The sequence below is a fragment of the Phyllobates terribilis genome, unplaced genomic scaffold (assembly GCF_046119375.1).
Source record: "Phyllobates terribilis strain yellow unplaced genomic scaffold, ASM4611937v1 Scaffold_7__3_contigs__length_470593459, whole genome shotgun sequence".
NCBI lineage: Eukaryota > Metazoa > Chordata > Amphibia > Anura > Dendrobatidae > Phyllobates > Phyllobates terribilis.
The window spans coordinates 115,378,236-115,391,276 of record NW_027362767.1 but is presented as its reverse complement, the minus strand read 5'-3'; the positions used below and the strand labels follow the sequence as shown (position 1 = coordinate 115,391,276).

The following is a 13,041-nucleotide window of genomic DNA, read 5'->3' as shown; positions in this document are numbered from 1 at the left end:
GCAATAAACACACTTTGAAAACAATACTTAACCCTTAGTTAACAAGGTTACAAGTGAAATCTATAAAATAATAATAATATTAAAAAATAAAAAAAATCGGAATATATATTTTTGGTCGATTTACAATTCAAATGGATTGCCAGGGATAAAAATAATAAAAGTAAAAAAGCAGGAAACTCACCTGTTCAATCGCTCGAGTGGTTCCTGCCAGTCCTGGTTTTCCTTCCTGCAGTAATGACCAGCCTTATAGACACGTGACAGGTGACCGCTGCAGCCAATCACAGGCACGCAGCAGTCACATGGATGTACAGGAAGTCAGCCAGAGATGTGGAGTTGGTAAGCAAAAGTTCCAACTCCTTCAGAAATGACTGATAATTAGTAAAAACAAATTTATTTAACTAAATTTAGTTGTCATCTTATGAAAAAAATCTGCTTATTTCATCTCTTTGAACCTTAGCTTTCAATTCATGGGTAAAATTTGTATTCAGTGGACACAGATTTCCATATTACTGAGATACTAGACAAGTGACAGTTAGTGCTTTTAAAATTCTATGGAAAGGGGAGGAGCTAGAGGCAGTTTACAGTTCTCCATAGAACTTTATGAGCACCAATTGTCACATCCTATCAAAGTAATGGGAACTTCTGTAGTCACTGAAGTCACTGAGAATTTTGAAAATGATCAATCAGTTCAGGAGGAGAAAGAAGCAGATTTCTCTGATGAAATAGATTACAAAGTTTCTTAGATTTCACATGTACTATTGAGTTATGTAAAAAAAAAAAGAAAAACAACAGTTACTCTAATTAATTTGGCTCATCTTACTCCTGAAGACTTTGCATCAAGTGTGCATACAAACCACCAGTCTTTATGAATTCCCTGGCAAAAAAGTCTTTATGTAAAAAAAAAAAAAAAAAAAGCTTAAAAGGAATCTGTCAGTAGGTTTTTTTTCTATGCAATCTCAGAGCAGCATGATGTAGTAGCTGAGACCCTGATTCCAGTGATTATCACTTACTGGGCTGCTTGGTTCCGTTTTAATAGAATCCCTGTTTTCTCTGCTGTAGATATAGCAGTGCTATGAATGTTCAGCTCTGTATAACTCCGCCCACACCCCTGATTGGCAGCTTCCTGTGTACATTGGCAGCTTACTGACAATGCACAGTGTACACAGGAAGATGCCAATCAGTGGTGGAGGCGTGGTTACACAATACACTTAGTCCTGTATTCATAATCTCCTGATTATAAAACACTAATTGAATTGAAACTTCACCAAGCTGCTGAGCAAGTGACACATCCCTGTAAGCAGGCTATCTGCCTCTAAACTATGCTGCTCTCACATTAAATAGCAAAAACCTGCTGACAGATCCCCTTTAACTACAAATAGTAAAGAAGGGTCAGCTGGGTCTATACTCACAACAATGGCTTAAGATTCAGAGTTTGTCTTTCAGGTTTTATTCAGTACAATGCATACTGGAGTACCCCTAAAAGTGGGCCTAACAATAGCAATGATGTGTTTTAGTGCAGTCATTGAATAACCATACTCTTGTGCCCATACTATTCAGTTACAATCAAAATGATCCAATTCGCAATGCAATTTTTTTTTTTTTTTTTTTAAATGTACAAACTTTCTGCTCGAAATTCCAAAACATACACCTCTGCTACCCCTAAAATCACAAAAAAAGTCTGCTTCAATTATGTTTAAAACTATATTCTGTAAATAAGCCACAGAAGTTTAGGGATTCTTTTCTGTGGAACAATGTAAAAAAAAATGGAACTTTTTGAACTTATGAATCAGAGGTATGTCTGGAGAAGAAAGAAGTAAGTATAAGCTGAAACAAACACACTGCCTTCAGTGAAACATGACGGTGGCTCAGTGATGCCTACAGTGAAACATGGCAGTGGCTTGGTGATGTCTACAGTGAAGCATAGCGGCGGCTCGGTGATGCCTACAATGAACATTGGTAGTGGCTCAGTGACACCTACATTGAAGCATGGCAGTGGCTAGGTGATGCTCGGGGTCTGTTTTACCTTCTCTAGCACTGGTAACCTCCAACGCGTGGAGGGTAAGATAGATTGAATGAAGTGTCGGGAAATCCTAGGAGAACACATCATGTCCTCTGAGAAGAAGATGAAGATTGGGTATCATTGGACCTTCCAACAAGACAATGATCCCATACATACCAATCATACCATACATAGTCCACCAAGGCTTGGTGGAAGATTCTGGAGTGGCCGTCACAGTTGTCTAACCTGAGCCCCATAGAAAATATTTCATGGATTTGAAAAAAGAGGTTGCAGCAAACAAAACACAAGAATTTTAGGGAAATGGAGGCCATTGTCTATGAGGAATGTGTTAAGGTCCTCAGAAACACTGGTAGAAGCTGGTATCTAGCTATACATCACGTTTGTAGCAGGTTATAACATCCCATGGTGATCCATTAAGTACTAAAGACACTGGTTCATCAAGGGGTTGGATAATTCATTCATCCTTTATTCATTAAAAGTGGCATCTTTTGTTTACATTTAGAGAAGCTGACTAGTTATATTTGATGTGTTGAGATATTTCATTTGTTCTTGTTTGATTTGTTCATTGCGAGCAACCAAAAGTTTATAAATTTTACGAATATACCTAATTTGCAATGGGGGCTGAATAATTTTGCTTGCAACTGATAATATGGAAATAAACATCATAGTAGAATAGATGTAGGTGTTACATGACGCAGAATGTTCTATTATGGAATATTGCAATAAAAGGACAAATAGTGCATCCCAAAAATAAAGTATTTACGGTACCTTATGAATAATATGGAGCGATAGGACGCCAGGTCTACCACCTGTTAACTCCAAAGGGCCCTGGTTCTGCTGCACCATTACATGTCTCCGAGCACCACCTAGTGCTTGAAGATCACTGTGCAAAATAACTATCTTAGGAATTTATGGTGGGAATGTACGCCACACGCTCTCACAACAGGAAATCAGACCACCTTGTTTAAAAACATTTTGCTGGAAACATTTCCTCTGGGTCTTCCTACTTGAGGGCTTGTTTTTCCCTGAACAAATTTCAGAGAAGACTCAAGCCAGGTCCCCCTCTCTGTGCACAGTCTTAAGTAAAAAAAAGTGTCATGAAGTTAAAACATTGACCAACTGACCTTAGCTGAGAAGCTCTCCCGGGTCGTTACCATAATAACTAGTCTTCGATATGTCCGGGGAGGTATCCAGGTGATTGACCTTTACAATGCCAAATAAAAGGGAACCCTATCAAGCTGCCTTAGCCCTCCAACCCTCCAGCAGGTCTCTGCAGCACTCCACCTCTACCTTTTAACAAGCTCCTTCTTATGCCTTAGCAATTTCTCAATAATCAAGTTTTAATCCGCACTTGCTTTATGGACTAGTCCGACAGACGGTTGACTCCCCTTGGCCAATCCTCTGTCCTAACTTGTAAGCCCACCACCCCAGGGAGATACTGATATGATTTGGCATAAGGAGGAGCTTGTAAGAATGTAGAAATAGGGTGCGGTAGAGATATGGAGGTGGTTAGGGCAGCTGACAGCTTCCTTTTAAAGGGAAGCTATCATCAGAGATTGAACTACTTTTTAAATCAGGTTTTTGTGTTACATGTACTTTTTAAAAAATGTTGGCAATGTTTGGGAATTTTTTTCATTTCACAATCTTAATAAAAAAAATTAGCAATCTTGTAATTCTCACACTGGCCACTGGGCCTTTTTTAAACTCATACTTCCTGCCCTTTCAGGAAGAGTTTACAGTAGTTTCCTTGTCATCAGAGGCAGGATCGCAGTGACAGGTAACACCTCTATACACAGCTGATAACACAGGATCCACCAATCACAACAGGAGATGTCACCGCTGCCCCTGCTCTTACTTCCGTCACAATGACCTTCACATGTGCTCAATGCAAAAGATAGGGTCGGGATCTGACTATTGTGACTATGTACACGTGTTGTTTCCTGACACAAAAGGAAGTTAGAGTCTGAAAAACACCCTAGTTGCCAGTGTGAAAATTGTGAGATTTCGATTCTATATTTTTAATCTGGATTGCGATATTTAAAAAAAAACAAAAAAAAAACCCCAACATTTTACAATTAAAAAAATTATACATTTAACACTAAACCCTGTGTAGCCTCTGTATACACGACATTTAGAGGCTGATTCATCAAGTATGGCGGCTTGTAGGCCAGTCTAGTGGCGTAGCCTGAATTTGGCTTATCTATATGCCAGAGGCAGAAATGTATTCCAGTGATATAATTTATTCCTGTCACGATTCCTCTGCTCAGTGTGGTGAGTGGCAGCTCAGTGGCAGGGGCGTGCTGAGCTGTCAGTGTGGTGAGTGACAGTCTAGTCGCCCAATTAGTGCCGGGGCGTGCTGGGCTTCCTACAGGTGTCTCCTGTTCAGAATGATTCCCGGGCGATTTATCTGGTGTCTGCCTCTTGTCTCTGCCAGTTGTAGCTCTGCTCTGTGTGGTTTGAGTTTGTGCTGTGAGTTCCGTATTTTGATCTTTCGCTGACCGACCTTGTATTTGCCTTTGACCATCCGTTTGCCTTACCCCTTTGTCTTGATCTTTTTGGAATTCTAGCCCTGGACTGTGACCTGACTACGCCTTTTCCTCACCCCTCAGTTTATGACTATACCCTCCTGGCTTTTGACCTCGGACTCTCTGACTTCCCCACCTCATGGTGTGTCCGTAAGTAGTTGCCAAGCTGAGCTTGCCAATGCTATCCTACGCTAAGCTCTACTCGCTTTTCAGAAAGATGGGACCTGCATCTATCTTGAGACTGGGGCACCATAACCTTTAGAGTGGGAATCAGAATAAAAAAAAAATACAATTCTTGGTAAACCTAATACATGAAAGTGTCCTTTAGCTTCTACAAATTTTGGCAAGTTAAGGCAGATAAATAATATAATGTCCTGGAAATAAAAAGAACGGCACTAAGGTTTTAGGAGCACACGCTGGGACAGATAACCTTGGATCTCTAGGGATTATCCCATCATTCTCCATTAGAAGAAGAAAAACAATAGGGTCATAAGAAGTGCCTTGTCGCGCTTTCACAAACAGAATGAACCTTTGAGATTGCTAACAACTCTGCCACTTCCTCCCATTTAAGTCCCAGCCATTTTTTATCAATAGAACAGGAAGGTATTGGAGATTCCCACAGTCCTGATAAGAAGTCCAACTCTCCGTCAGACAGTAGAGCGGCTGACTACCAGAGGTAGCATGAGAAGTAAGTGACACGGCCATAAATTACAGGCACCGTGTAGCAGAGGAAGTGCTCAGATATGGAAACTTTCATAGAAAGTCAAGTCAGTCTTTAGTGACCTGCACAGAACACTTACACTTTACTCTATACCGTACTATAGAGAACAGATGGAATTTTAATTTTTTTTTAACCGGTTCAGGACCAGGCCATATTCCCGCATATTTGACCAAGCACATTTCTGGGTTTTATCACATATACCCTTTTAACAGTGCTAAACAAACATTTCTCAGTCAGATATTCAAACAATTTTTGCCTTTTTTACGATGCATGGGGATTAATTTTTATGTCATTTTTAAATTCCCTTTTTTTTTTTTTTGCTGACAGGGAAAATGTAAAGAAAGTTTGAAATTACAGGTCTATTTTTCACATATTTGCTTATTTCGTTTTTTATGACCACAAAGGACGGCTAAAAACATTACGTTGCCCTTTCCGTAGAAATCATTTTTGGATATTGTATAGCGATTCAGACAGGCAGTCTTTTTTTTTTTTTAAATGCTTTTTTCTTATACCTTATTTTTTTTTTGCCATATATTTCACAAACTGTCTCTGTCAAGACCTTTCGGGGGTGGATTTTTAACTTATTAATACAATCGTTCTATTGCTGATTTCCCCTGTAACTGGGGCTGGTACATTAAAGCCAGTTACAGAGGAGTTTCAGCCTCCTGCCTACATAGCAGAGCTGACTTGGTCTCCGAGGACTCAGCATGTTCTGTTCCCTCCCTATACCCAGAGATCACATGTTCACTTGGCCCAGGGGAGGAAGCAGAGACATATATAACCAAATTAAATACTGTATTAACATCTTAACGCATAGTCACCTATATGTACATGTAGCCAGGGTGATTAAATATTAGAAAATAACTTTTTGACAGTGAGGGTGATCAATGAGTGGAACAGGCGGCCTCGAGAGGTGGGGAGTTCTCCTTCAATGGAAGTCTTCAATCTCCTTCAATGGAAGTCTTCAATCTCCTTCAATGGAAGTCTTCAAACAGAGGGAGCACAGACATCTGTCTGAGATGGTTTAGTGAATCCTGCTTTGAGCAGGGGGTTGGACACGATGACCCTGGAGGTCCCTTACAACTCTACCATTCTAGGATTCTATGGTTGCGTGTGGAGGAGGCTTAGGAGTTGCACTCTCTCCACATGCAGCAGAGGCATAGATGACAGTCAGCATCTGTTTCTGACAGGTGCAGCTGAGCTCTACCTGCGGCTGTTAACAATTTAAGTGCTGCTATCATTCTGAACAATCTATGTAAATAGAAGGAGAACTCAGTGCTTGCACACACCATTGGCCGCTGAACCAGTAAAGTGGACCAACATGATTTTAATGCTATTTACCTGTATATTTACTCTATTAACAACCTGTCTTCTTAAAAAAAAAAGTGTTGCTTTAGGAGAAATTGTAGACGAATGTCTGCCTCTAGGTCCTTCCATCCTCCATAGAATGTTATGAGCACTAACTATCATCTCCTATCTCAGTAAAGTGAACATTTATCTTCACTGATCACAGATTTCACCTTTGAATTGAGAGTGAAAGATCAGTCCAGGAGGAGAAAGGAGCAGATTTCCCTGATAAAACATATTACATGTTGAATGTTGGGCTTGGACTAATCAGAGGGAAGTGACGCCCCACCGGTCTACTCCTGAGTCATTTGCAAACACCAAGCTGCAGAGTGAAAGATAATTTTTAAAAGAAAGCAACACCATTGGATGAACAGGAAGATCTGATGCTGCAGCAGATCAGTGGCCGATGATGATGCTAAGACCCCTCTAGGAAGAAAATGTTTTTTTTTCCCCAGAAGGAGACACAACATGGAGAGAAGAAACACCAATAGATTATAGTGTTGCTTTAAAAAAAAACAAAAAAAACACACAGGGCCCATTAAGATTTATTGTATTGGAGAACCCCTTTAAATAAAAGAAGTGAGATGAGACACTTGTTGTGACATCCAATCAATCCTGAGATCCTGTCCTCCAGGCTGTACCCAGATGCAAATAATCCACATATCAATACAATAACCCCTGCTCCAACACTGTAAACCATTCAGCCATTCTGAAATCTATCATCTCATTGAGGCCGCAGCACAAGCACGGTCTGGACCCTCAAACCCAGAGCTTGCATACAAGTGACGCCATTATGGCAAGTTACCTGACTGCTAGCATTACGCAACCGGCATAATCCGTGACCCCCACATAGTGCTGCAGAGCCTGCGAGACACTAATGCACAGGAACCAATGAGGGATGGTAGTGAATGACATCTCTACCTTGAGAGGTAGAGAATTCCCCTCCGGACAAAGGCAGAGGTTGTCCCCTCCGGACAAAGGCAGAGGTTGTCCCCTCCGGGCAAAGGCAGAGATTGTCCCCTCCGGCCAAAGGCAGACGTGGTGTCCCCTCCGGCCAAAGGCAGACGTGGGGTCCCCTCCGGCCAAAGGCAGACGTGGGGTCCCCTCCGGCCAAAGGCAGACGTGGGGTCCCCTCCGGCCAAAGGCAGACGTGGGGTCCCCTCCGGCCAAAGGCAGACGTGGGGTCCCCTCCGGCCAAAGGCAGACGTGGGGTCCCCTCCGGCCAAAGGCAGACGTGGGGTCCCCTCCGGCCAAAGGCAGACGTGGGGTCCCCTCCGGCCAAAGGCAGACGTGGGGTCCCCTCCGGCCAAAGGCAGACGTGGGGTCCCCTCCGGGCAAAGGCAGAGGGGTCCCCTCCGGGCAAAGGCAGAGGGGTCCCCTCCCGGCAAAGGCAGAGGGGTCCCCTCCCGGCAAAGGCAGAGGGGTCCCCTCCGGGCAAAGGCAGAGGGGTCCCCTCCGGGCAAAGGCAGAGGGGTCCCCTCCGGGCAAAGGCAGAGGGGTCCCCTCCGGGCAAAGGCAGAGGGGTCCCCTCCGGGCAAAGGCAGAGGGGTCCCCTCCGGGCAAAGGCAGAGGTGTCCCCTCCGGGCAAAGGCAGAGGTGTCCCCTCCGGGCAAAGGCAGGGGTGTCCCCTCCGGGCAAAGGCAGAGATGTTCCTCCCGGCAAAGGCAGAGATGTCCCCTTCCCGGCAAGGTAGAGATGTCCCCTCCCGGCAAAGGCAGAGATGTCCCCTCCCGCAAGGTAGCTTTGACATCTCTTGCAATCTTTTTGGTCTTAATTCATTTCTATCAGAGAATGGCCTTGTAGAGCTACCCTACTGTGTTCAACCTCTTTGGCACTTTTCTCATTTCGCCAGTTCCTTGCCCTGTCAAATAAAGTGTTCTCCGCTGTCTGCTGGTGGAGCGGCATATAAATTATTCCTTGCCCTTGGTGACCTCTAATGGCTTGTCTTTTATGAAGTGGAAGAGAAGTTGATCTAATTATGAGAATGAACTTGTTGGCTTTTAAATCTGTCTTGAATGAAACTGGATTGTTTTTACGGGATCTCAGTGTGGTGCTGGAGTTTTTTGGAGTATTTTTTTTTATTGCACTATTCATATGATCAATATCCCTATTTTCCCAACACAACATAGAGGATGACATTTTTTACTCCAAAATTGTATTGACCTACCTGGAATCCTTATAAACGACCAACCATGGCATGGCCGAATTGCCAAAAGACCACATGGATTCTCTGGAAAGAGCTTTGTATTCCTTATGAGCCAATCAGCTCGATGGTTGTGGGTGCCAAACACAAGCAGCTTTGAGACCTCCGTGTTTCCCCCATTTCTCCACATCTGTCGCTCATATTCTGCACTTCGATCATTGCAGTAAGTGTCAATTGGTGCTGCAGTTACCTGTGAGGGTAAAATGCAAAATATTCTTTAAATATTCACATCCATAAAAAGAGACCCTTAGATGGTGTAAGACGGTGCCAACTTATCAACACAATTTGATCTGCAAACTGCCTCTTCAGAGAGGAAGAGGACTTGAACTCTATAGCGCCACCTGTTGGAAGCAGCGATCCTACAAGTCACTTTTGACTCTTTAATAAGTCTTGCAATATGACTCAGGATAAAAGCCAAACCAGAATCTCAATTTACAGACACCGTGTTTCAGGGTATTGCCCCTCGTCAGTGCAAAGTATGAGAACTGATTTGGCTATAGAGTTCAAGTCCTCTTCTTTTCTGAAGAGGCAATTTGCATATTACATTTCCCAGAGGAGCATTGCACGGCGAATAAGCCTCCTTACATTGGCACGCCAGAGACGGTAAGTCACTCTCCACAAGGAGAAACCTTACCCCATAGACCTCAACACAATTTGAGGTATTTTGGAGTTGTTAAAGGTACAGGACAATCAAGGTCAATCTCTCACATTTCTTACCTTTAATGAGCAGGTATATAAATTCAGGCAGCCTTATCACCTATATTCCACAGCAGGTTGTGAAAACAAAGGCAATTATATCAATGTTCGCCATGTGCAACACTTACACGTTAATCAACATAAAAAGTGGACAGTTTTTGCTCTAATTTTATTCCTTCTGCTTCCCATAATATTTTGCCTTTTCATGTTTTTAAATCTGCCATAAGGCTCCAGAGCTATTGGGTTTTTTATTCATTGCTAATTGTCCTAGTGTCCAATAAGGGGGCCCGGCTCGCGGGATCCTCTGTGGGAGCGGCTCGCGGGATCCTCTGTGGGCGCGGCTCGCGGGATCCTCTGTGGGCGCGGCTCACGGGATCCTCTGGGGCGTGTATTTAGGCTGCTTTGCATAATCACCCTCTGAGCCACGCCCGCTTACAAAAAAATTAAATAAAATTGGCACTAAATATCAAGGTCCATATCTCTACAACCATATGGCGGATTTGAAAAAAGAAAAAAGTATATTACTCAAGGGAGGAGTGGGAAAAGAGCAAAAACATGCCACTTTTGAGATGGTCACAGGCTCCTTAAAGGGCTTGTCAGATCTTCTTGAATGGTTAAAATTGCAAAGTGGTTGTAAAAACGAACTTTGCTATTTATCTCTTACTAAAAATCCACTCTGTTCTCAAGAATAAAGAGATTTTTAATGCTATGGTTTACAACTGATCACCTATGTCCATCAGAGGCGGCCAGTCTCCTAGCACTTTGCTGTAGGGCTTTCAATGGCTCTTAAGCTTGCCGGACGCGGCTGGCTTCGGTGGCCCTGCACTCCTCTGATGCTGCAGAGGCAAAGTAGGCTCTGCTGGCACGATGGCAAAGCGCACAGTTCAGGCCAGCGGCTCTGCAATGTGACTGCTGGTCCAAACTGTAAATCATCAGGAGCGCACCCATCCCCCAGGAAGCTAGGAGGCAGGGGAGTGATGGACTCCTGATTTTAGAAGACGCCACAACCTCTAATGTATAAAACCCATTATATTTTTAACAGCTAAAAAAAGTCAAGTACACAAAAGACATGTTTTCCATGTTGCAGATACATGCTACTCTACATTTCGAAGTGTCATATTCATGTTAATCGTTGGGTTCCATTTTGGCTACAACTGTATGGATCTGACCCGACAGCAGTGTGAACAGAGTCCTAAACATAGATTAAAATAAATTCACACACTTATGTAAATCACTAAAATGTAATCATAAAAGAACTGAAATAAAGCAACAACTACTTTATATGGAACCCACACCTGACGAGTGGGATCGCACGTCAGGAAGGGAGTAAAGCACTCATACTACAGAAAGCTGGTCTGATGCCCAGAGCAATCCATCAATTATAGTGTAGCTCTCCTGTTTAGCTCTGTTCTGCTGCTGGAAGAGCAGGGACAGCACCTTGGATTTTCTTTCCTGCGATATACTAACAATAAAGTTATAAAACAAGTGAGTAAAAGCTTCTTACCAATGGTGAGGAGATACACAGGAACGACAGCAGCTCAGTGACTTGGCAACGCAGTACAAGTTCTGGACCTGCGCTTTTCTCAATTATCACATGATCTGTAAACCCATAGACTGGCTCACAATGGCAGGTGAAGACCATGTTCTAAAGGAAGAAGAAGAATATATGCAGTAAAGAATACAAATACAACTATGTATTGCACGCGTATGTCTTCTATATATAATATTCTTTACTGTAAGCAAATATAAAAGAAAAGGGGTTGTCTCACGACAGACATTTATGGCATATCCACTGGCGACAAAGAATGGTGGCAGCGCGTGTGGCGACAGGAGAGCTCGAAAGAAGTGCGGCGACAGGAGAGCTGGCAAGAAGTGCGGCGACAGGAGAGCTGGCAAGAAGTGGGGCGACAGGAGAGCTGGCAAGAAGTGGGGCGACAGGAGAGCTGGCAAGAAGTGGGGCGACAGGAGAGCTGGCAAGAAGTGGGGCGACAGGAGAGCTGGCAAGAAGTGGGGCGACAGGAGAGCTGGCAAGAAGTGGGGCGACAGGAGAGCTGGCAAGAAGTGGGGCGACAGGAGAGCTGGCAAGAAGTGGGGCGACAGGAGAGCTGGCAAGAAGTGCGGCGACAGGAGAGCTGGCAAGAAGTGCGGCGACAGGAGAGCTGGCAAGAAGTGCGGCGACAGGAGAGCTGGCAAGAAGTGCGGCGACAGGAGAGCTGGCAAGAAGTGCGGCGACAGGAGAGCTGGCAAGAAGTGCGGCGACAGGAGAGCTGGCAAGAAGTGCGGCGACAGGAGAGCTGGCAAGAAGTGCGGCGACAGGAGAGCTGGCAAGAAGTGCGGCGACAGGAGAGCTGGCAAGAAGTGCGGCGACAGGAGAGCTGGCAAGAAGTGCGGCGACAGGAGAGCTGGCAAGAAGTGCGGCGACAGGAGAGCTGGCAAGAAGTGCGGCGACAGGAGAGTGGTGGCCGCGCATGTGGCGACAGGAGAGCTGGCAAGAAGTGCGGCGACAGGAGAGTGGTGGCCGCGCATGCGGCGACAGCAGAGATGGCAAGAAGTGCGGTGACAGGAGAGTGGTGGCCGCGCATGTGGCGACAGGAGAGCTGGCAAGAAGTGCGGCGACCGGAGAGGTGGCAAGAAGTGCGGCGACCGGAGAGGTGGCAAGAAGTGCGGCGACCGGAGAGGTGGCAAGAAGTGCGGCGACCGGAGAGTCTATAGTGAGACAAGTTCTTTAATTCCAACGTACAGCCGGGCCCTGTGGCACCCTAGCCTGTGGCTGTAAGGGAATAATGAGAGTTGTAGTTTATTTCAGGTGCAATATGAAATACCTAGTTTAATTAGAACTATTCTAAGCAGCTGGACATATAAACCAACAAGTATAATAAACTGGACAAGTGCGACTGCTTAGAATTTTACCTGTAGAAGATGAGAAGTATGGATCCTAGGAAAAGCTAATGGAAAATCTACCCATAGTACAAAGTCCTTGTTAGTCAGGGATGAGGGTGCTGGAAGCGACATTCTCTTCTGCTGCCAAACACGAGAATGGTGGAGCCTGTAGGCTTCTTTCAGAGACATGAAAAGTGCTAACCATCTGCAACAGATCATAGTGCATGATAAAATAGGACAATTTCTTCTGTAAGTGGCAGGAACATAGAACTACAAAAACAAACAGTTTATGGCCTGTAAAAGTGTTGTCAAATATCATTCATCAAGCCTGGCGTTTGCATGGGCGTGCAGGAATAGCATGCGCCTAAGTCATTACGAGGCACAGTCCATCGGGGACTGAGGTGACATTACTAGTGGTCTAAACACCGCCACCTTTAATAAGTTTGTCAGGCAGATGTTGCCACGCATCGTCTCAGCTCTGCCCATTTTGGTGCGACTACTCGAAGCTGGCGTTAAAAAGGCAAAAATGGCAAAATTTTTGCACAACTTTATGTAATGCAAAAATTCTGTTACATTTCAATGTGTTTATGCCAGAATTCTGGTGTAAACACTATGATAAATCAGGGCCAAAGTACCATTTTTTTCTCCC

The 13,041-nt window shown here is 44.3% G+C and overlaps 1 protein-coding gene across 1 annotated transcript in view; it reads right to left on the bottom strand.

Moving 5' to 3' along the window:
• The window catches only part of INO80 (INO80 complex ATPase subunit), a 131,311-nt gene that overhangs the window by 24,389 nt on the left and 93,881 nt on the right, over window positions 1–13,041 (bottom strand). Inside the window, exons 24-26 of the mRNA XM_073639102.1 lie at window positions 12,423–12,597; window positions 11,017–11,157; window positions 8,781–9,006 (exon numbers count right to left, since the gene is read on the bottom strand). Coding sequence (XP_073495203.1) covers window positions 8,781–9,006; window positions 11,017–11,157; window positions 12,423–12,597 — 542 coding nt within the window. The remainder of the gene's footprint in view (window positions 1–8,780; window positions 9,007–11,016; window positions 11,158–12,422; window positions 12,598–13,041) is intronic.